We start from the raw sequence: 24,660 nt of genomic DNA, 5'->3' as shown, positions 1-24,660 counted from the left end.
AGGAGTGTGGTTTCCACCTCACCTTTGGTAGAGCAGCTCTTGGGCAGCTGGGATCTCTTCCTTGGCACGCTGGCTGTGCCCGGGACACTTTTGGAGGAAAGGAGAGCTCACCGGCAGAGTTGGCATTTTCAAAGCCTGCAGGATGAGTCCTGTTCTGGGTTTTGCTCCGGCGGTCCGGCCCCGGCTGTGCGCGGTGCAGGTGCCCCAGAAAGTCTGAGTGTGCCATCGGGAGACTGAGCTGAGGCAGAGAAATGGCTGGGAGAGAAGACAGGCAGCCTGAATGCCAGGAGAAGTGTTGAGCATGGGTTGTTTCAGAGCTCTTGTGCGTTTGCTGTGAGCCTGGCTCTGCTAAAGACGTCCACAGCCACAACTGGAGGGAGAAGGAGCAGCTCACGTGTAACTCGGCTTGTTCTCCCTCGCTCTTTTGTCGCTGCTTTCAGCCTGTCCAGCAGCCCAGTGTGTGAGCCTGGCCGCTGTAAACCTGCGATAAACACTCCCAAGGAGAAAGAGAACGTCAGAAACCAAACAACCTGTGGTGTGAAGTTTTGTTTACAGTAATAAGCGAACACGTTGTCGAAAGGCTCAGGAAACTGACCTTGTCTGCATGCCAAACAGTGCCTTTGATACAGGTTGTGCACGGTCAGGAACTAGGCTTGAGTGAGAAAACGTTTTCTTCGGGTTGACATTTTCCTTAGGGTAGGAAAAGGCAGCCTCGTCATTTGCAGTTATTGTTTTACTTTTGGTAAGTTACCAAGGAATTTCCGCGTGTGTATGCAGAGGTCGAGCTGAAGATTGAGTCTCCAGACTGAAAGCCCAAGCCATCAGCCCACAGTTTAAGTTATTACTATTTCCTATAAATAGTAGTTATATAGATAGAATTAAAAGATGAAGAGGTGTTCTCCATGCACAGTGGATGTTCACCTGCCTGCTACAGGCTAGTTGGTAAAAAGATTTAAAATTGTAAACCTGAAGGCTGCATTAATAAAACAAGGTTAAATTCTGGAGAAAGATCTGTATTTTGGGGTAAAGGTGCTGCTCAGCAGTCCACAGGTGTTGCCTGGAGTGTGTGAGTCGAGTCCTGTTGTGTTTAGCGAGTGCTTTCACTGGCAGCCCCGTGAAAGGTGATGCCTTTTTAGGCACACTGCGATAACAATTCTGGCAGTAACTCATTGTTGACCGTGCGTTTGTGCACATTTCCCACCCCTCATGTCTTCCCTGTGGTGTTCTCAGCAGTAGAAGCCCCACAAAATCCAAGGTTTCAAGGGAAGGGAGTCTGCTCTGGCTCACACACTGTTTGCTATGAACCATTTCTTCTCACTGTGTGTGAGAATGGGAGTTGAGTTCTTCCGTGCCTGTGCTCTGGGGCAGCCTCCATCCTCTCCTTGTTCCCTTCCCTGCTGTTTTGGGTTGCAGTTTTAAGATGGTCCTACTGACTTTGCTTTGCATTTCACGAAGCAGTAGTGGTGGTTGTGAATTCTTACCACTTGTACCAAGTTTCAGCCTGAAGCAAAGTTTTCCTAGCTGAGCTTTAAACCTTTAAGCTGCTGAGAATTTTCAAGTGGGAATGCTGGGAGCATTTAAACAAGAGTGTGAGGGGGGCTGAAGGAATTCTGTGTTGTGTGGAGTAGCATCACTCCAGATCACAGACCGGCAGGTGGAAGGCATGGGATTCCATCTCCTCTGCAGCCCATCTTCAGCTTCTGTATTGAAAACGCATAAGGATCAATTAAAAGGGTCTGGTTTTGCAAGACAAGTCACTCTTTGGTGCCTTGGGATTGGATGCAACACTGCTCCCCCCATCCAATGCCTGATACACAAATTGCATTGGGGATCACGGTGTGAAGCACTAAAGCCAAACAGTTCATTGTTGTCCTGTAACTTTGCTTCTCCTCACGCTGTTTGTGTTGTGTTCTGTAACAGTGTTCCGGGTCAGAAAGCAAATTTCAGAATGATGTGTTGCTCTTGGTGTGTAGTTTTGGATTCGAAAGGCCCTGAGCAGAAATAGCTGCTCTTGGAGTTTGTGGAAAATAAGCGTGGCTGGCTGCTTTGGTCTTTTTTGTGGCTGTGTCCAAAGAATGCTGCCCTGGCTTTGGACAGCTGTGCCCTTGTATTCCTAGGGAAAGCTGACACAGGGGGCTGCATCCCCTCTGCTGTGCTCACGGCAGCTCCTCCTGATCACAGTTCTGAGCGGGTTAATAAATAAATGTAATTAAGTTCACAGGTGAAAACTGTTTTGGTAAGAGTTTAAGCTTAATGTGGCAGGATGTGTTGCTAGGCTGAGAAGGGTAAGGAAAGCTGAGCACAAAGAGCAGCTTCTCCCAGGAATTATCTGTCCTGAGGGCAGCAATCTGCCCTGGCTGGTTCTTGCCTTCTTTCTCTCTGGCCTGTGGTGGGAACAGGATAGACATAACTGAGGCTCAGAGCACAGCTGAGCTGATATTTTCTCAGAGCTGTAATTGGCACACTCCAGCAAGTTAATATGATGGTGCAGGTTCAAAAATAGGTTTGTTTTCATTTCTTGCTTTAAAGGCTTTCTTATCTTCCCCAATGATAATATGTACTTTGCATAAAGATTTTGACTGAGCTCTCAGTGGCTCACACTGTTTACTTTCACTTTTAAGTGAAGTGTATTGCTAAGGTGAGTTCTAGCTCAATTGAGGGCCAGAATTGCAATTTTCTGGCCACGTCTTTTCTTTCTAAGCACTGGATTAGTGCAGCAAACCTGACTGGAGGCATTGCTTAGTGGCTGCAGAGCTTCCCCAGGTGAGCAGCAAAATAGAACTCAGATCTTTTAAATATTTTTTAATGCCTTTCTCTTAGAGCACTTTGTCTCAATAAAGCGATTGTGAGCTCAGAGTGAATGCTCTGGAGATTTGCAGGCTTCTTTCTCTGCTTAGAATGTTTTAAAGAAGACTATCAAGAGTATGCCCTTTAACCTTACAAGTAAACATAACATCAGAGCATCTTTTATTATGGATAAGCTGAGATGAGACAAATAAACAACTTGGAATTTTTCAGAAGTTACTTAAAATAACTCTTTCCCCCCCTGCCTTTTTTTGTTTGTTTTTAAGCTGTGCACAAGGCTTCCACTCCAGTACATTAGTGAGGACATGAAAAATGAGAAACCATTGTTCTGTGTGTATAAAACTAAAACAATAAGCTGAAGAGTTTATTTTTTTTGTGAACACTTTCAGTCTGGAGTGAAGAGGTCAAGTCCAGCATTCCAGAGATTTTGTTGTTGCTTCTCTGTTGCTAATCTTTATGTAGTAAACAAGTTTCAGCTCTGGGCTATTTAAAAATGTTTTATCTGAATGAGTGCAAGTTGTGGCTTTGGTCTTGAGAGATTGTATTTACAATTTTTAAGAGTTAATGTTTAGTAAATTGGAAAGCCTGAACTTGGTTGGAAGCCTTCTCTGTTGGAAGGCTCTTTATAACTTCAGTGTGGGGGGAAAATAAGATCTGGATCTGCTGCAGATGGGTTAAATGCCAGCCTGGGAGGATCTGATGTTCAAGTAATAGGTGAGATCTCTGCTAGTGGAGTTTTGGAGCCCTTTGGAGTGTTGGTGGAAACATGGATGAGTGAAAACCAGAAAGCAGCTCCTAAATAAGTGAGCATTGTTTGGGAGAGGGAAGTTAACTGTGACTTGGGGTTTTGCCCTGTGTGCTTTCCTCACTTCAGTGTTTGAATGCTCAAGACTCTTTTGGTTTTTTTTTAACCAAACCTGGAGTGAAATAGTTAACACACAATTAACTCTTGCAGTCTATTTCTAACTATGCAGCTTTTGATCTATTAGAAAGTAAATGTTTCATAAGCACTTTTAATTTATTTTCACAAGGCCCGTTAAATGACAAAATTTTCCAGTTTCCAGTTATTCTGTTGTAGATCCAAAAAAAGACCAACATTTAAATCTCCTAATTTTTAATCTGTGGTTAGGTACCTTGGACCTAATTTTCAGCCTGCAGTGCCACACTGTCAGGTGCTCAGAATGCCTCCCCAGTGGTTTCGGATGAATTTGAGCTCAGCATCTCTGAAAATTAGAAAATCAAATGTGGAAATGTAATTCCAGTGTTCTCTCAAAATCAAAAGGCAGCATTTATGCTGATGAGCAGACTGGTTTAAATTATTTTCTCAGCATCACACAAGAACTCTGTGGCCATGGTGAAAATCTTCCTGGTTGGCGTTTCACTGCCTTTGCTCTCAAGTTCTCCCTTTATTCTCTGTTCTTCTTTGCAGCCTGTGTCAAGTTTGGTTTCTCTGCTCTCAGGGAAAAAGGGCATTTTTATCCTTCCCCATTATTTCAGGGGCTCGCTGCAGATGGGCTGGGATCTTTCTCCCTTTCACTGTAGTTCAGCCTGAGGAATTTCTTGGTTCTGATTGTCTGGGTGATCCTGTTAATTCAGCCTCAGTACACTCAGGGTATTTTGGAATTCTCAGGTGTGTGACCCTGTGCAAACTGGAGTTCTGTCCCTTCTCCTTTGCTCCTTCTTCCCAGGCCTGGAATCCCCCTGGCTTGTGGGATGGCAAGAGAGCTCATTTTAGGGGCTGTCCCCAGGTCTGACACCTGTGCTCAACCAGATTTTAGGCCCTTTGGTCTGAAAGAAATATTCAATAGTGTTTTGCCTCTGCCAGAAGGAGTCCATCTTTCTTAGCTTTGTGTTTCTGCAGTTTGGCAGAAACTTTCCAGAAGATTCAGGCAAGTGAAATAATGATGTGCCAGAGTTTTCAGGTTCTATTTGGGGATGTTCAGTGTCTCTGGAAATCTGAGGCAAGCCCAGGAAAGAGCAGCCAGCCTTAATAAGGCAGTGTCATGAGCCCCATCTGTCAGAGGAGCTGAGGACAGAGCCTGCTCTGCTTTTCTTTTGAGGATCTGTTGGTGTGGATTTTGACTGCAGATGTTTCTAAGGAACACCATCATTATCTATAGGTGATTTATTAAAACACAAGCTCTTCTGGCTCGTGGTCATGGAATAAAAGGTTCCACCTTGTGCACAGCCAGGCCATGGTGGTGCTCTGATAGATATGGTCGGAAAGGAGCGAAACCCAAGCTTTCAGCTCTTCACTAATTATCGTTGTGTGATGATCTTTAATGGTCAGTGGCAATGGAATGAATGGAGGTGGCACTTTTTGCTCACTGGTGTTCCAGGTAGTGTGAGAGCCCCACTCTTAAAACCAGACCTTGAAGCATCCATTTAATTGTGGGTTTGTGCATTGATCCTCTGTGCCTGTGCTCTGCTGTGTGAGGATCACAGAGCTCCTTGTGGCACTTCCTGGGCACAAAGTGGAAACCTCTTTGTTTCAAAGTACAAAACACTGAATTTGCTAATGCGGGCTCTGAGGTTGAGCAGCCAATTAGGAGGAACTTGGAGTAAGTAGAGAGCAGCCACAAAACTCCTTTGAGGCTGTGGGGCTGGAGGAAAGTAGAGAATTGGCCCTAAGTCAGCAGAGACAAAGGTGGAGGACTTCCAAAGGTGAAATTAAATGCCCTTTAAAAATTATTCTGGTCACAGCTGGGTTTTGCTCATCTCATCCTGCACCTTTTTTATGTGCTGGGAATTGCCCCAGGAGTCTGGCCTGCTGCTCAAGGGGCTGCTTTGTTAATATCCACAGGGATGGATATAGGATATAGGCTGCTCCCCTACTGCACGTTTAAATTTCCAAACCCCTTCAGCTTCTGAGACTTTTTTTTTCCCCTGTTTTATTCTCACTTTTGCATCTGAGTGAGTTATGGGAGATATGAGTGTCTGCCCCTGATTTGTTTGTCCTTGAAATTTTGTTTGTCATTTTACTGTTCCTCCTCTTCTGTTGTGTTCTGTCCATAACCCTTTTGTTCAGAGCTGTGTGTGGTTGGTCACTCTGTTCAGGAGAGTTATGAGGTCAGCTCCTTGGGTGAGGAAATTGGATTAATGGACTCCAGGATACTCATGAATGATGCAGGTGTGTCCTATGGGTCATAAACCACAGCAATTCCCTTACCAGTGCAGTAAGGTTTGTAAATAAATGCACCAGACAGTTGTAGGTTGAAGCAAATCTCTATTTCAGAGCCTTGAACTGCTGCTCTTCTTGACTGTATATTGCAAAAGGTTTTTTCAGGAGTCCTTTTGATTGTTTTTGCAGATTTGTATAACAGCAAGAGACCTGTCCCAGGTGCCAGAGGACTCTGCTTTGCTCTGCAGTGGGTGGAAGGACTGGCAGAGCTGCCTCCAAAAGTTTATTTATTATTTCCACGCCTCCACACCCAGGGCTGAGCGTGGCATCTGATGTCAGGGCTTTACAAGGGTGCTAATTAACCTGCAGAACATACAGAGCATGGTGCACGTGGCTTTTATTGGTGCACGGAGGAGTTCCTGAGGCACTTCTAGCACAAACACATGTGCGGAGTTCTTCTCAGATCCTCGTGTTCATCAGCACCTTAATGGTGCTGTGCCTGGTGTCAGAGTTAATTAAAAAAACAAATAAAAACCCCAGCACAACCAAACATCTTTTCGGAGCCGAGATTCCCAGAGCAGGACTTGCCCAGTCATGATGAAGTTTCCTTTAGGCCACTGATGGATATTGAAGGTTCTTCCCCCTCATCCTCTGCTTTGAGCCTGACTTTAGTCAACATTTTACACATCTACAGAAGTATTGCTGTGATAGGTGTGTGCCATCAAACACACTTTGGCTTGAAACGATGCAGCAGAATTAGTTAATCCAGGACAGAATTGCTCTGTTTGCCATCACTTCCTTCCCTTTCCCCTGAAGTTCCTCACACCTCATCCAAAGGCAGAAGGAATCTTAGTCTTTATCTTTCCTCATTTTATATTTTCATGCACATTGATGACACAATGAAATAAAGAAAAAAAAGTTATGCTTCCAGAAAAGGGACTTTTTCTCTATTTTGAGTAGTGGAGGTCTAAAAACCCTTTTTTAGGTTCTTGTGGATACAGATTCCTTCAGGGTCTCATATTTTAAGCCCAAATTTGCATATTGCTTCAAACAGCATCCAACTCTCAGGTATAAAGGATATTAAAAACTAGGAAAAAATGGGGGGGGAAATAAGATTCAGCAAATTCTGCATGTCTGCTCTCTTAGGGAGGGGCAGTGTTTTAATGAAGGGTCAGTGACAGAGCCTTGGGCACATCTGGGACATTCTCATTGGGTTGGTTGGTTTTGGGTTGGTTGTTTTTTGGGTTGGTTGTTTTTTGGGTTGGTTGTTTTTTGGGTTGGTTGTTTTTTGGGTTGGTTGTTTTTTGGGTTGGTTGTTTTTTGGGTTGGTTGTTTTTTGGGTTGGTTGTTTTTTGGGTTGGTTGTTTTTTGGGTTGGTTGTTTTTTGGGTTGGTTGTTTTTTGGGTTGGTTGTTTTTGCTTGTATTTGTTTTATTTGTGCGTGACTTCCATCAGCTTTCTTTGTGTTTCTACTCTACCCTGCAATATGTTGGATTTAAACTTTAACCTGTTACAGCCTGGTTTTTGTCCTCAATGCCACATGGACTGACCTCACACATTTCTGCTTTGGAAATAGGTGAATGCTGAAGCTGTAAAATATCTGTAGCACCTCGAGAGAAATATAAAATCTTTCTGGGGAGCAGCTGTATGTTTAGCCTGGGGAGCTGAGGCTTAGGCAATTTTTCTGTGTTTTTCTGTAATTCTGCAATTTTTCTGTATTATTCTGTCTTTTTCCCTTCTGGGCCCCTTCCATAACTCCCAAATGGAGTTTGAAAAATGGGTAGAGGTCTTGGGACAGCAGTGTCTTTATGGATGCCATGGAAAACAGAGGAGAAAGAGGAGGAATCCTGTTGGGAGCAGGCTGCAGTGGGGTCAGTTGTTGCTGGGCAGCCTGATGGGGGAGATGAGATGAATTTCCAGCTGTGGAGAAGTCCTGGGTTGGAGCCTGTGGCTCCTGGGTCAGGCTTTGCTGTCTGTCACTCAGAAAACAGGAAATTTAGGTAACCAGGCTGCCTTGCTCAGTGTGCTGAGAAATGGGCCTGGTTTTACATGACCTGAGCTGTGGATGTTACCAGACTAGACAGCTTTTCCACCAGTTTGAAAGTCAGGTGGAATACAGATATATTCCCATTGGCAAAATTTTCATGGTTCGATTAAAAAAAAAGATAAATTTTAATGGAATGTTACTGACAGAAGTCTTAAGGCGGAGAATGCTCTTCTGTGTTTTCTAGGTAAATTCAGCCTTTGTAGGAGTCAATTTCAGAGGTATTTAGTGTTGCTATGTGAAGGTGAAGTGAGACCAAGGTGGGCAGTGGACACCTAGCTGTGGTGTTTTACTGTGTGGGCTCTGCTTTGACATCCAGGGTGTTTTGCCTGTTGAGCTTCACCCTCTCCCAGCTGCTCTGGGTTAACTCCTCGTGTTGACAAGCCTGCAGTTGTTGGGTGCTGTCTCCACAGGAATGGGAATACATTATGTCAGAAATGGAGATGAGGCAGGTGATACTAAATTCTTTCAGTGCCATCCTGCTGGTGATACCTTCAGGGTAATTCCTGGATGTTGCAATCCATTAGCAGGGATGGCAAAGCAGCTTGTGCGTAATTGTGTGTTCTGCGTGCTGACATGGATTTCTTGTTTGTCCTTCCTCTGCCAGGACTCCACTGTTGTGACTCCAATTATCCTCAGAACAGACCCACAGGGATTTTTCTTCTACTGGACAGATCAAAATAAGGTAAGAGAAAAAAAATTCCCGCTCCAGAATGGTTCTTCTTTTTATCTGTGGTGTGATGTGCAGTCCTGGCACAACAGCCAAGTGTTTTAAAATATCTAGAAAATGAGTTTTAGCACCCTGAGCCTTTGGGTGCAGCTTGTTTGGTACCCAGGTTTATATGTAAATAGAATATATTTTATATTTAATATAAATATGCATTTAAAATTTAAATTTAAAAAATATAAATATGAAATAAAATATAACTATAAGATTTATACATTTAATATAAATAGATATATAATTATATCTAAATATAATATATTTTATATTTAAAATGTATAGAAATAGTGCTAGCACCCTGGGCACTTGGGTGCAGCTTGTTTGGTACCCAGGTTTATATATAAAATATATAGAAAATGAGTGTTGTGTTGTAGAACACTGTATTGAAGCTGGGAATTGAGTGAGTTTCTCCTCGTTGCAGAGGTGAATTTTCAAGCACCTATCAAGTGAGTGCTTGTGCTGGCTCCCTGCTGGAGATGGTGTTGAACTTGGTGGTGCTTGAGCTTTGGCCCTGCATGAGTGTCTGCCAGAAAACCCCGGTGTGCTTGTGGAGTTCTGGCTGCAGAAATCTGGTGCACCAGTTGTGCTGCTGTTGTTTGGGGGAGTTCTTGTTGGTTTTCTTTGGATACCAGGGCAGAAATAGCTTGGGGAGAGAGCAGCCCTGAAACGTGCAGGCTCACTGGGGAGGCAGTTTATGTTGGATTGTGTTTATTTATCTTCCTGTGTTTGCTTTTGAGGGGAGATGGAGCAGGGCTTGCAGTGGGTCTGTGTGGAACCGTATTTTGTAATTTTTGATGAGAATCCTGTGTTTGCCTGTGCTCCTGAAAGGCTGTGGTGGGCAGAGCTGTGTTAAATTAAATTGCTGCCAGTGAGTGCCCCAGAAGCTGAGCCTGATTTACACTGAGTGTAAATCCTGTGCCAGGAGTCAGTGCAGCCTTTGGGCCTGTTCCTTCCCTTGCATAAACTCATTGTACAAGCCAAAAAAGAACGATGAACTTTGTAAGAATAAGTGGAAACCCAGAGCTGGTTGGAGAGCTTATTTCACTTTTAATGTGTTTGGCGCTTAGACCTCCTTCAGTTTCCTACTGTTGTCTGTAAAAACAATGTCTCGGGGCAACTCTGTGAAGAATGGCTATTTATAGAATTGTTGTTCTCATATTCATGAAAAAATGTATTTATAATGCTCAGAGCATTTTTTTAAAGGTTGGGTATTTATACAAGAGGTTGAAGTGTCAGTTTGATTTTTAAACTTGCAAATCAAGACTCTGTGAAGAACAAGAGGGATTTTTTTCTGGTTAATAATTCATGACAACTAGGTGAAGCTTGTTTCTAAACACCATTCTAGCAGTGCCTATTTAAAGAAAGTAAATTTATATCTGCTGGGATGCTGATCGTGCAAGGACTGGAAAGGAAATGCCATTTTCTGCTTTTACAGAGTATTTGGGTTCATGTTGATTGCGAGATTGCGGATACACGAGAAAAGGAGGTTATACAGGAGATCCTCTTTAATTTCCTTCTCTTTGTGTGAAGCCACCCTGTGATGACAGCGGAACTATGTGAAGAAATATGAGGACAATGTGATCACTTTCTCTTTTTTCCCCGCGTTATTTGGCTGAAGCAATTGCTTTAGTCACCAGCAGGGCCTGTTATTTTCTGTGTGTGCAGAGATAAGCCTTGCTGCACAGCGATGGGGTGGCAGAGGTGTGGGCATGAGGCTGGGCATCAGCAGCCGTCCCTGAGGCCATTGGTGTGTCCTGTGAGCCTGTGGCACAGTAAATCACAGCTGGACAGGGGTGTGCTGCTGACAGCAGCCATCTGCCCCCTCTGCTTGCTGTGCCTTATCAGTGAGATTACCTGAACTGCTGGGAGGGAACAGCAGAGCAAACAGAAAGCCACTCCCCTGTGCTGTGTTTTTATTTAGCTCAGAGCTGGTGGTGTGGCCCTGCAGTGCTCCTTGGCTGGCTGAGCTGCTCCTGGCGTGGTTTTGTGGTTCTGTTCCTGTTCTGTTCCACCTGTGCTGCAGGGCAAGGCAGTGATGTGCAGTGTGTGCTGCCCAGCAGTGGCTCTGGGCACTGTGAGGTGCTCCTGGTGCAGCCAGAGCCTGGAGCTGTGTGAGGATGGAGGGCAGAGCACCCTCAGTGTCCCACCTGGAGCTGTGTGAGGATGGAGGGCAGAGCACCCTCAGTGTCCCACCTGGGGCTGTGTGAGGATGGAGGGCAGAGCACCCTCAGTGTCCCACAGGGAGCTGTGTGAGGATGGAGGGCAGAGTGTCCCCAGTGTCCCACCTGGGGCTGTGTGAGGATGGAGGGCAGAGCACCCTCAGTGTCCCATCTGGAGCTGTGTGAGGATGGAGGGCAGAGTGTCCCCAGTGTCCCACCTGGAGCTGTGTGAGGATGGAGAGCAGAGTGTCCCCAGTGTCCCGCAGGGAGCTGTGTGAGGATGGAGGGCAGAGTGTCCCCAGTGTCCCGCAGGGAGCTGTGTGAGGATGGAGGGCAGAGCACCCTCAGTGTCCCACCTGGGGCTGTGTGAGGATGGAGGGCAGAGTGTCCCCAGTGTCCCGCAGGGAGCTGTGTGAGGATGGAGGGCAGAGCACCCTCAGTGTCCCACCTGGGGCTGTGTGAGGATGGAGAGCAGAGTGTCCCCAGTGTCCCACAGGGAGCTGTGTGAGGATGGAGGGCAGTAATTAATTTAAGCTCCAGTCTTGCAGTTGGTGTCCTGCATGTTGACACAGTCACTGTGCACTTGCATATTTCAGCTTACCTTGCTGTCACCTGTAAGGGTAAATCCTCCACAATTACAGCACCCAGAGCATTTCCCTGGTTTGCTGGTAACACTTGATACCTTTTGTTTTGAACAGATGGCAGGACAGCTTTCTGATGTTAATTGTATTTTTCAACATGAAGTTCTTTTGTTGCTGAAGGTTCTGGAATATTTTTTCCTTCATCTGTATGCAGACTGCTGGCTGATTCCATATTATTACTTGAGTGGTTCTCAACGAGGGATTTAAAAGAAAAATTAATTAATGTGACAAGCTTATGTCTGTTACTTATCTTATTGTTTAGGTAACATTTCTTAACTACAGCAAATCCAGACAATATTCATTGTGGTGGGTTTTTTTATGACCTGACTAAAACATAATTCAATTTCTTGTTTTTTTTTTTTTTTTTTTTCTTTTAACATGGAATGCCATTTCTTCCATTTGTTCTTATTCTGGTCATGAGCATGGAAGAAAGATGAAATTTGCTCAGGTGAAGAGAAGTCTGCTGGAGTAAAAAGGAGTGATAATCAGAAGCATTTTTGAGGAGATGAGCAGAGGCTGGAAGCGTTTGGTGTGTTTAGCCCAGCTAGCAGAGCAAGGCCAGACAAAGCCTGATTTCTGTCTATGGATAAATGTATTAATGGATGCACAGGCAGGCTAGGAGGAGAAAAAGGTGTTGTCAGGCAGTTTGAGTGTTACTGCTGCTGCATCCTTTGTGTGGAAGTTGCTGTGCAATCAGAGGATGTGGGGAGAAGGCGCTTAGTGGTGGAATGGCAGGGAGTCAATGGCTGAGCGGGGAAAGCAGGAGAGCAGCTCATTGCTCCTGTGTGGATCCATGTGGGGGTTTACAAGCCCGAGGGTGGTTTGTGTGCTGTCCTCTCTCTCAGGAGCACACACTGGTTTAGTGCCCCTGATTGTGGAAGCTGGGCATGGCAGCAGGCTGGGAGCCCACACAGGGCATGCAGAGCCGGTGTCGCCCCCTGAGACTGAGCAGTGTGTGCTGAAACTCCACTTGAGTTCCCAGCTCCTGGGAGCCTGCAGCCGCTTCCACCGCCTGCTGTAAACACGGGAACGTGTTGTGTGTCCCGGGGAAGTGTTTGTTGAGGAGCCCCTGGCAGTGCTGGTGCTGTGTGGGAGGGATGTGAGGCTGGAGCTGCCTTCCTCAGCCCTTGGAGCATGGACAGCCCAGCCAGGGCACCAATCCTGCCTCACATTTTAGGGACTGCCATTTACATCACATCTATACATGCCTAACAATACACCTGAGCATACAGTAAAGAATGAAGTTAATATATCAATATTTAAAATACACCTAGTAATTTAAGGAGAACGGAATATTTACTAGTACCAGGTTTAAAAATACCTGCTCCAAATCTCACCTGTTCGGCTTAACTTATTCAGGAGCGAGGTGGCTCAGCTGTGCATCTCAGCACTGAAAACATCCAAGGAGTGCATCATTAAACATGTATTCACACTTCTCTCTTGGCATGTAAAGAGAAAAAATATCCTAAATAACCGAAACCCTTAAAAATTGAAAAATGAATGGTTTTGCTCTAAACGTGCCCCATGCATACAGATGTGAATTGAGTGCCAAGCTGAAAGGGGATTGTCCTTGAGTTTTGAGAGCAAAAATTGATTTTTGATTTTTGCTTCTTGTTTTTTTCAGTTGGGAATTTAAGGATGTGTTATTTTTCCCAACAACTTAAAAATCAGCATGTGAGCGGAATAAAGGAAGACTGGGAAAGTGGTGGGGAATTGCCACGGACAGTGAAAATGGGAGGAAATATTTCATGGAGGTCAGCTTCCCATCAGGCTGCTGATTTAGAGGAAATCTCTCTGCTTTCAAAACATGGAAATTGTTCAAGGCCCATTAGGGAAATGGTTCTACATCAAACACAGATCTCTGTGAGCATTTCCCACTGCTGAAGATCTCGCTGCTTGTGAGGGAGGCAGGGACGGAAAGTGAGGTGTTGGGTTTAATCCACAGCACAGGTCCATTTGCTGAAGTGAGGAAGCCAGAGAGCCTCAGAAATTGAGGAAGGATGGCTCTGGAGGCAGCCAAATTTATGTGCTGCTGGTTCTCTTGTGTTGGTGCCTGCAGCCTGTGCACGGATTTGGCTGGATGTGCAGCATCAGCTTTGCTGGCTGACCTATTATCAGCATGGCTCAAAAACTGGCTGCTGGCACACCAGCCTTGCTGGTCTCCTGGTGTGCCTGTTGGGTTCACTTCTCCCTGATGCTGCACATCCTGGCCCTTTCCTCTCCCTGTTACGCTTCCAGGGATTTTTTTGTGTGTGTGGGGGTTTTTTTTTTTTTAGCTGTGCTCCAAAAATAACAGTCTTTAAATCAGATATGTTCTGTCTCCATGCATGTGACCTCCCTGTGTGAACACACACACTCCCCTGCTCCTCAGTGCTATGGGATACATGTGTTAGAAATGTGGAAATTTGGGCCTTTTTGAGCAGTTTGAAAGAGTCTCTTAAAATACAACTGAGTGGCAATAAATGTCAGTTTTGCACTAATCCTTGCCTTATTTACCTTAAAGCTTTTTACCACTAAAAATGTAGCCTTGACCCTGCTTGTTCCTACAATTCTGGCATTTTGCACACTCTGCAGTGCTCCATTGTACCCCACAGCTTTCCTTTTTGGTTTGGGGTTGGTGTGTGTGGACTCTGTAGCTCCCTGTCCTAGGGAACCTTCTCACTCCTGTCTTTTCTTTATGGACAACTTGTATTAACCCAGCATTGGGAAAACACTTTGCTGCAAATTATAAGAGCTTTAGGTTCACTCTGTGTGTGTTAATTTGACTAATTCTAGCTGCACAGGTGCTTTTTGCCTTGCAGTTGCTGCACTGTGTTGGGAGGTGTGTGAAGGCAGGATGCAGAATCCTGCTGTGCTGTGCAGCAGGTGCTCTAATGAGGATCACAGTGAAAATATTGATGAGCAGGGGGGAGCTGCTGGGCACTGGGTGGTGCTTGTTGGAGCCTTGTTAAAGCACTCATGAAATTCTAAAGGAAGCTCTTGTAGTTTAATTCTGGCTGCCCTGTGCTGAGCCAGGACAGTTTGACACCAGGCCTGATTTAATAAAAGGTGCTAAGAAGTGGAGCACTGATGTTTGGAAGCTAGGAGTGCATCCCAAAATTTAGGTACTTATATTGGCACTTTCAACTTTGGGACTGGGACGTTTTCAAAACACTCTGTATTTAAGGCAACTTTTAGAGTAATACAGCAATGGGTTTACTCTTTAATTTCCCCAAAAATAGAGATAAGTAAAATCAAGGTGGGTGCCATGCTGCGTTATTGGCATTAACGAGTGCCACGCTGCATTATTGGCGTGAATGATGCCATGTTTTGGAAAGGTTCTCAGCCAAATCTGGGGCTCTGCTTCCTGCCCCTTGCAGCCACAGCCTGCAGGCATTTTTGGCAGTGGGAATTGCTGGGAGAGCTGTCAGGGGTGCTGCAGGAGAAGCACAGGGGCTTCTCTCCTCACACCTGTGTGCAGTAAATCCCAAACCACGCCAAGCCAGCCTGAAGAGTGGCTCTGCTGTTCTCCTGCCAGGAGGAGATATTTTCAGTGTGCTGCCTGCAAATCTGTCTTGTCACTGCCAGCTCATCCCAGTGCCTGCTGCATGGCTCTGTGTTGCATACCCACATTTAGATCCCTCTTTCACAACATATTGGATTTTCAGTCCGTGTTTCTGCTGAAATGAAGGACCCAGAGAGGGGGTGTAGGTAAGGTAAAGGAAGCTGGAGGTCAGCCCAGCTGTTCTGACTGCCAGACTGGAATATTTGAACTTTCTCACCAAATTTAGACCTTGCAGCCTTTGTGGAAGGGGAAAATTATCTGCCCTTTTGTAGCCACTGTGTGTGTTTGGAATTATCTAAAGGCTTATCTTAGTCCTGTTGCAAAGCTGAATGCTAAAATAAGATCTCTTAATTCCTTGGAAATGTATTTTTTTTTGGCTTGGTTGAGAAGTGACAAAAGACATTTCATAATGCTGAGTGAAGCTCTCTTTTTTTTTCTCCCCTCTGCTCCATTATTAAGCTTCAAACTTCCTGATATCTCACTAAATAAACTTTTCTGCAGTTTAGGGAGTTAATCTGGACAAGTGTTAATACACAGACCATTGTTCTATTTCTCCTTGCTTTTCTACTTTTTAAATAATTTTTCTGCTGACCAATCTCATGGCTGCTCCAATCACAGCTGTGCTGTCTCTGAGGCCTGCCTTTTGCAGCTTTCCCAAAACCCTCTGATTCTGTGGATTCCCACGGCTCCCAGACCCTGGTGGCATCTGAGGATTCCCAGGGCTAGAAATAGGAATTCAAGCTTGCTAAACCTGCCCTGTGCCGTGGCACTGGAGGCACCTCGGGCTCACGATGCTGTTGCAGTTCTGTGACATCAGACTGTGGATCCCGAAGGACAGATGGGCAACACCTGGAGCTGGCATTTGCTGCATCCCAGCATCACACCTGGCCTCATTCAGCTTTACCTGCCTGTGCAGAGCCTGATGGTGGCTAATCCATCGCTTCCCAATTCCACAGAGGGCTTGGAGGTGGAGCCCCCAGTGCAGGGAGTGATTGGCATCTGTCTCCATTGCTGCAGAATGCTGAACATTTGCTTTATTAAACTATATTATCTTAATACTGTATTATAAGACTATATAATATATAGTATGCTAAATATATAGCATACTAAAGAGATACTATGCTATAGAATACTAAAAGATCCATACTAAAGAACTCATGACTGTCTCCAGACAGCCAGGACACAACAGGCCAATCAATACAAACAACCATCACCAGAATCCAATTACCAAATCCCTTCAGGTAAACCATCTTCCTAACACATTCCACGTGTGCACAAACAACAGGAGCAGGGAAAGGAGATAAGAATTGTTTTATCTTATTCTCCCTGTGCTTCTCCAGGAAAAAACCTGGGAGAGAGGATTATCTCTCTCTCTCTGTTCAGAGAAAGTGAATGGAGGGAAAAGGGACACATGCAAGTGCAGCATCCAGCTGGTGGCACTGACTAGATTTCCTTCTGGGAACCTTAGAACAAAAACACTTGAGTGCTGCTGTTGTATAAATAGGGATTGACCAGTGTGAGATCCTCAGGGTCTGGAGAGACTCAAGCCCCCCTCTCCCTGTGCCTGATTCAAAACAGGGATTTCAAGCACATCCATATCTGAGGCTGGTCAAACTGAGCTGTTTCAGCCATTTCTTAATTTTGTACATTTGAATTTGGTCTGCATGGTGATGACACCAGCATGAGGATAATCTCTGAATCATGAGGCCATTATAAGTAAATTCCCCAGACACTAAAATATGCCAATTATATGAGCATGGCTAGACGAGTAAGATCTATGGGAATAAATCATACATAATCTTCATGGACTGTTTCAGAAACTGTAAAATCTACTCCATTAGTGTAATAAATATCCCAGTGGCATGAGATACATTGTGTAATTGGCTTGGCTTTATGTTGGGAATATAGTCTGTTGGGTGGTCTGAATGTTTATATCTAGATGTGATTAATTTTGGTGCAAATGATCTACAGAACTAGCCTGAGAACTCGCTCTTATGACCTCAAAATTATAAGCCAAAAAAGGAAGAAAACAGCCCAGTTTGAAGTCAAAGACTCACACTGCAAAGGCAGCTTTTGTCCACCACTGAAGGTCAGCATCCACACTGGATGTAGGACACAAAGTTTGTATTATTTGAGGAAGGAATTTGTTACCTGCAGAGGTGGAGAGCTCTCCTGTGGCTGCTGGGCAGTGAATGAGCTGTCCATAAATCCCCCTCTCGTTCAGGTGAATTTACCTGGCACGTGTTGCTGTGTGAGTAGCAAGGACAGGGGACCAGCCTTTTGTGGCTCTGCGACCTCTGGGAAATGCCAAAGCCGGAATTCTCCCTGGATTTCACAGCTGGGGTTTTTAAAGTGTTTGTTAATAGTCATTTCTGTAGATGTGGATGAAATGCAATAGGCTAACTTGTGGAAAAGCCATACTCTGATGTGGGTTCATAAATTTATGTTCTGCTGACTTTAGGGATCAGTCCTAGCTCTTGTGTCTGAATGTGCCTGACTTTTTTTTCCCCAGAGGTTGTCTAAAAGGAGGTTCTGGAGTTTTAAATGAGCCACAAATGTAGAGCTCTTTGCAAGCCACGGGGAGAGGGCTTGGAGCATTTTGTTTCAACTCCAGGATCTTTCTCACTTGGACCGTTTTCTGAGCAGGCAGGCTAAACTGTGTGGGTTTTCAGCTTCAGAGGGAGATGGAGATGGATTGGTGTGAGCTACACAGCTGGGCAAGGAAAGGTCCTTCACTGAAGGAGGAAAACATCTTTGTTCTTCTGGGGCTTTATTTTTTTCATTTTAGCAAGAAGCATAAATTTGTGTCTGAAAATTCCAAATCATGCAGTATTTAAGTGAGCTGATGTTGTGCATGCTGTCAGGATAGAAAGCAAGCCAGGTATAGGGGTTGGTCTTTGAAACTAAATCAGTTTTCTGAGATGAGGTTTTGTGTGTTAGGTTTGTGCCCAGGGATTTTTCTTTCTAGCAAGGTCTCTCCAGAGAAGATAATTCAAGTGATAATTCATGATATCCACATCACCAGCACACGCTGGGGTGGACATTTGTGTCCTCACGTCTTGAAGCCTTGTCCAGCTTTTGTGTGAGTGAGAGGAGTCACACTGGGGGCTTTGGCTGCATTTGGGATGCTCATTTGGTGTCCTGGTGTAGTCAGTGTGTTCCTGTTCCATGGTGGTTGTTTTCCTGAGGTTTCCATGGGTGTTCCTGTTCCATGGTGGTTGTTCTGAGGTTTCCGTGGGTGTTCCTATTCCATGGTGGGTGTTTTCCTGAGGTTTCCATGGGTGTTCCTGTTCCATGGTGGGGGTTTTCCTGAGGTTTCCATGGGTGTTCCTGTTCCATGGTGGTCTGGGATCTGGCATTTGGCAGCAGTGTTTCACTCCTGGACAATTCACAAGCCAATTAAAATGATGGAGATATTGATGCATGTTTCCTCATCTCTGTAGCTGCCTAAAACTGGAGTGACAGATAAGTGGTGGCCCAAATAATTGAAAGCTCTCAAAGCCTAAACTTCTTTCCTTCCCTCTGATCCTACAGCAGGTGTAGGAAAGGGAAAGTCTGGTAAGGCAATATGGAACGTATTGAAATACTTGGAGACTAATCGAGCCTGGCTGTAGGTTTTCTAGGCTTTCTTGGGTTTTCTGAAGTTAACCTAATTTGTCATTTGGGAGGAAGATGAGGTGGGAGCCACCAGGCAGCCTGTAACAGTGTCCCCAGTGTCTGAGCCAAAGCTAAATGTGGGTGTGAGCTGGTGTCATCTTCTGGGACACGGTGCCAAGGCATTTCTGCAGGGTGCAGCTCTGTCTCACCAGCTCCTGCCTGGGTAGAGCCCTGCTGGGACTGGGAAATGAGAGTTCCTGAGCTCTCAGCGCCTGTAACTCCTCAGTGTCCCTCAGGTGTTGCTGCAGCCCTGCCCCAGCAGCAGGCACTGCTCCAAGGGTGGCTCTAAATGCACCGTAGGGAGTGGGAATGAAGGGTGGGATTGTGTGGGAATCCACAGAAATCAGAGGGGGTTGGGAAAGCTGCAAAAGGCAGCCTCAGAGACAGCAGAACTGTGATTAGAGCCAAGCAGCAGCCATGAGGAGAGTTCATAATCCAGGGAGTGACTTCAGCTGCTGCTCTCCTTGTTCTTGCTGCTTTACAGCTTCCTCAGGTAATTTCCTTGTGTGCTTCCTTGCCCTCTCAGGGAAGGGCACAGAGCACAGGAGCTGCTGTTCATCACCTTGTTTGCAGGGAGCAGAGCCCAGGGTTTGGGTGGGTGCTGCTGCATCTACGTGGAGCTGAATTTGGAAGTAAAAATCTGCTGAAGGGATGCTGCTCCAGCAGAGATACTGAGGTTTGGTCCCATGAAGCAATGCAGTATTTTGAGAGGAGACAACAGCAACTGGAAACTTGGAAATAGAAGCCCAGCTATAGGGGAGGATGCAGTGGTTGTGGCTCTTCTGATGTTGTCGTTGGCAAAATAAAAAATGTGGGAAGTGGGGATGAAATTTCATTGGGTTGCTGTTGTTTGGCATCTGTGGTTACTTCAAAGTTTTAACCTGTTTTCCCTGTTTTTTAAAAAGCTTGGTTTATGTTTATATTTTGTTCATTTCTCCTGTGTTAGTATGAGGGGAAATGACCTCACAGTGTGGTTACAGCAGCAGCTGTGTGAGCTGGTGTGGTTCCCAAAGCTCAGGAAGAAAAACTCCAGAATTATTGACCATACTTGCTTATTTTATTGGAAGAATGACCTGTTAGCTTACACTGGTAGGGAGACTGAAACTGAAGCTGCCTTCTGCTAAAAGGGAGAGCTGTGTTTGGACGTGGAGAGCTGGGAGAGCAGTTTGCCAGGGAGGCACATCTTGCCGATTCCACCTTTCCGTGTCAGTCTGGGGCTGGATCAGCTCTGAGCAGCAAACCTCAGTGCTGGCCCTTCCTTGCCATGCAGGGCACAGATCTCACTGTCTGTGGGCAATTCTGTGCATTTGGGGACAGCAATTCCTCTCGAAAGCAAAGCTGCTCCACTGCTTCAATCCCTGCATCCAGTGAAGAAAAGTAAAAGTGGAAGAGTTAGTTTCTCCTTTTTGATTGATGGGAGTAATTAATGAAAATAAGTTTCTAACACTGAAGCTGACAGAAATGTAATCTGATGTCTTGTCAAGTTCTCTGGCATCACTTTGCAAGGGGCTGATTGACAGCTCTGGGGGAAAAGAGCTCTAATTGTATTCTTATGGAACCTGCAGCATTTGTCTCTAACTCTTCCAGCAAAAGTCACTGAGAATGTCCCCAGACCTTTCCACAGCCCCCTTAATGTTGAAAAGTTTTGGTATTTTTTAAGGCAAAATGTCACTGTAAAAGAATTTGTGAATTTGGACATGCAAAAGTGAGAAAATTTGTGGGTGCAGCTGAATTAATTAATTTACATTCTTAATTTAAGTTCTATCTTAAATTCTTCAAGGTGCTCACAGAGTGCAGCTGTTGAGGCAGATCTCACAGTGTCCCTGTGAGATATTAAAGCTTTGGTAGCTGGATCTGTAAGAGGTGGAGCAGCAGAACTCCGATCCTCTGCCTTTTGAGGATTGGTTTGGTGCTGGCAGGTGTTCAAGAGGTGGAAAATGTTTCTGAAAGCTCCCCTGTGATTTCAGTGTGAGTCCATGGAGTGATTCCATTGCTGTGTGCTGGCTGCTGGCTCGGGTTTGGGAAATGCTGGGTTTGGGCTGGATCCTTCCCTGCCCTGTGACAGCACAGACCTCAGGTGAAGCAATGAAAAGCTGTTTAGTGGTGCAACACTGAAGGGTTTAATACTGACACTTCAGGGAATTTAAATAGAAATCAGTGTTCATAAGGTTCGCCTTGATATTTGTGTTTGCTCTCAACACAAATGCTTGGAAATTGCATCACTTGAAAATTCTGTGATTTTTAATGCAGTTCTTGAAAGCTCATAACTAACCTTTACTCAGCAGAAATAGGATTGAGCCCGTTCTTAGTCTGGGTTCTGTCCTTCAGGTGAAATATTAAGGGAAGGTTTCTCTTTAGAGAGAAATGGCTCCTTTGGAAAGGGGGAGTGATAATGTTGGTGGGTGGGCCAAGAGTCCCCCTTTGCAGCAATCAAGCTCTCTTCCAGTCCCAACCCTAAAATCTGGGTTTTTAGCAGTCTCTAGTGTGTGTGTAACATTTGAAGCCTCAAGTCAAAAGTAGAAAGCTCCTTTAGTGGTTGTCAGCTAAATACTTTGTTGTTGGCTGTGGTGCTGCTTCTTGCTGGACATTTAGAAACCAGGGGAAGTTTGGAATGAGGTTTGTGTTTTTAATGCCTACCTGAAAGAAATTCAGTAAGTAATTGGAGGATGTAATGCTGTGTGTTGTTGGGGAGAAACTTTAGAGCTTAGCACTTCCATATAATCATTGTTTCACTGATATCCTTTGAAGAATGCTATCAGAAATATATATCAAATGGAAAACTATTGTATGAATTTCAAAGTGTGCTCTCTTATTTTGCACAGAGAATAATAGTAAATCAATTTCTGTTGCCTTCTGTTGTGTATCATCCCTAAAAGTTTCAGCCACTTGAGCTTGGTTTATTGCATGTATTTGCTTGTATTGAATGTGTTCCAGCTCTTCATTTCCCAGGGCACACAAAATCGGTGAAATTCCTTGGGAAAGGATTGTTTTGAGCATGTAAACATAGTGTCAGGAGTTTTTAGAGCTCTGCAAGTGCAGGCACCTTAAAGTTGTGGGAGTCAGACACATCCGTGTGTGCTCGTGCACATTTCTGAGTGCAGTGTGTTGTGGTGCTGCTTTTTGGGGTTTTTTTTTGAGATCTGTCCATGTAAAGCAAGTCAGGAGAAAACAAGTCTGCTGCTATTTCCTGGATTATATGGATTTACCTCCTAGAGAAGTTGTGCAATAAACAAAGCAAGGCTTGGCCTGGCCAATGCTGATGGAAAGTTCCAAAGGAAATGGCTGTGCATGGTGACTGCTTTTGGTGAAACTCTTGTTGCACTTGCTAGAAAGAGAAATAGACCTGTGAACAAGGAAGATGAGCTTAAGTGAGACAGATATGTATTTATTTATTGTGAGGTGTGCAATTTGCAAGTCTGTCTTGCAGGATGAACGATAGCTGTCACAGAAAACAGATTTAAGTGCATTCACCACTGTCCCAGACATTCAGTTTCCAGCTTGCACCCTGTCCTTCAGCCAGCAGCCAAACCTTAATGAGATGTGCTAATTGGAAGGTGCTTTGTCTTTTCCTTGCTCAGTCTGGCCAAGCCAGCCCAGTTTTTCCCTGTTTTCCCACATTTTTGACGTGGCTGTCCAGCCAAGCCCTGCCCCTCCGGGCATCAGTGGGTGTTGGGATTTCCACCAAAATCCTCGGTCCCAAATGCTGAGGGCTCAGAAGGGGAGGATCCTCGTGCCCCAAGGGCTGGCTCTGTGGCCAAAAATCAGAGCAAGTGAGGATGGTTTGGGTGGGAGGTGCTGGGGGGTTTGCTTTGATCAGTCAGGAAAGGGATTTTGTCTCCCATAAAACTGCTCTTGCTGAGAGCCCTGCGAGGAATTACCATAAAAGTCAGTGTGCACTGAAGTTCCTCCTCCTTCCCACCATCCTGCTGCCACTCTCTTATTTATAGAGCCTTTCCCAAGAACCTTCCTGCAGTCCCAGCCTGGTAAAAGTGCTGGAGGAGCAGCACAAGCTGCCTTTTATCTCTGCACCTTGCTCAGTGAGAAAAGGAGCCCTTTTTTTTTTTCCTGTGCCTTTGATGAGCTTTGGGAAAGTTTTGTCCTTGCTGGTGTCCTTTAAAATATTTTTTTTTCCAAGGGAGTGAACTTTGAAGTGATTAATTGGACCTTGGAAATCAAGTGATGCTCTTCCAGATAGGCTGTCTGAGATGTGTGTGTCTGTGTTCAGAGCAGATGCTTAACATTTTCAAATGCCATTGTAAGTAAACAATCCTTGGGAGTGTTTGCTGGAGGTGTCGCTGCCAAATTAAGGTAGAAATTGTAGAATCATGGAACAGGAGCTCCTGAGGTACCATGAATTTCTTCTGCAATATCTTCAGAGGGTTCAGCAGGCTACATAGGGGTTTAACAGGTAGAACAGCATAGAAAAGGCTTTTAAAAAAGGCAAAATGCATAAATAGAGATGAATGGAGCCTGGGATGATCACTGGTAGAGGCCAACACTGCTGCTGTAACTTTCTCAAGTGACAAAGGTGGGCAAGTGTGGTGGCAGAGTCTTGACATTTGCAGAAACTTCTGTCTTTTTGGCCAGCAGAAAGTGCTGCTTGTGTTTCAGATCTCTCTAAATGATTTCAGCAGGTGTTTTTAGGACAGCCACAAGAATTGATGGCAGAGCCTTTACTTGGACAGTTCCAGGTAACTCTCCAAGTTAGAAATAATTATTTAACACAAGTTTTTTTGCTATTCTGTTGACACCTACTCATGAATATTTTTGTTCACCTGCTAGCCCAGGTTAGAAAAACCCAGGCTTGCCAAGCTCTTATTCCTTGGAGTTTTTGTCATTTGTGTCCCTAACCCTGCCCAGTGCCAGAATCAAGTTGATAAAACGCATCCTCAAGCACTTGGAGCTGTTATTTACTGGGAGCTAAGTGCTCCTTGAGTGTCTCCAGACTTGGCCTGGCTGAGGAGTGCCAGATTTCATGTGGCCACGACTGGTGCTGACACTGATAATGTTGTTGAGCTGTCGGGCATCAGCAGAGCTCAGATCCCTGCTTGTCCCCTTCCTGCTGTCCCTGCAGCACAGTAAATGTCAGGAATTATCCCCACACTGCTGAAAATGCCAGTGCTAAGGCCAGCTGCCTTTAAATGCCAGTCCTACTTAAGCTTACAGGTATTGTCATGATGTTTGGGCTGGAGGGGATTTAATGAAACAGTGACCTGTGGCTCCATGAAAGTTTAAATAAGTGATTTCCTTTGCTGGTAACAGAACCTCATTTACCCTCGTGTGTGATTCCAGAGCAATATTAATGCTTGCAATACAAGTTTTGTACCTTTGAGGTGTCTATTATATAGATGGGAAAATAATGATTTGGAATGGTGAAAGAAAATTCTAAAATGCCTTGAGGATTTTTCCTCAAGATTGCCATTCTGACTTTTAAAAATAAAACTATTGTTTTTGAGGGAAAAATAAGCTGAAATAAAATCCTGAGCAGACTTTAGTGGGAAGCAAGCCACTGGCTGTGTTCAGTCATCTGTCTTTGGTGTACCCAACAGGGTGTTGCTGGAATATTTCCAGATTCTGGGGGTGCTGTGATGTTGCTCTACATGAAAAAGGCACAGAGATCATTTATCTTTGTGTGCTGCTTTTCCTCAATGTGCACTGGGCTGGCCAGAGAGGGCATGAGCCCTTCTGCTGGATTGGGTGGTTTCATGGCATGTGTGTGTTCACATTTTGGGAAAGTGCTTTCAGGCAGGAGGGACAGGATATTTGGAGTTTTTGGGAATGTGTGCCCCTGAGATGCTGGGGCACACAAGAATCCCCATTTCTGAGGGGCAGTGGGATGGAAGGACACATTGCTTGGCCATAAGGACAGTTCTGGAGCAGCAGCACCAGAATGCACATGGGAAATGCTGGGATTTGTGCAGTGTGATAACTGCAGGGCTCCTGCTTCTCTCAGTAGCCAGATGCTT

The 24,660-nt window shown here is 45.0% G+C and overlaps 1 protein-coding gene across 4 annotated transcripts in view; it reads left to right on the top strand.

Moving 5' to 3' along the window:
- Positions 1 to 24,660, top strand: part of PLCB1 (phospholipase C beta 1) — a 288,021-nt gene that overhangs the window by 819 nt on the left and 262,542 nt on the right. For all 4 annotated transcript variants that reach the window (XM_059467224.1, XM_059467223.1, XM_059467225.1 and 1 more), the window contains exon 2: positions 8,577 to 8,654. In XM_059467224.1, the coding sequence (XP_059323207.1) occupies positions 8,577 to 8,654 (78 nt within the window). The remainder of the gene's footprint in view (positions 1 to 8,576; positions 8,655 to 24,660) is intronic.

This window comes from Ammospiza nelsoni, chromosome 3 (assembly GCF_027579445.1).
Source record: "Ammospiza nelsoni isolate bAmmNel1 chromosome 3, bAmmNel1.pri, whole genome shotgun sequence".
Lineage (NCBI taxonomy): Eukaryota > Metazoa > Chordata > Aves > Passeriformes > Passerellidae > Ammospiza > Ammospiza nelsoni.
This window is presented reverse-complemented; position numbering and strand designations above follow the sequence as displayed.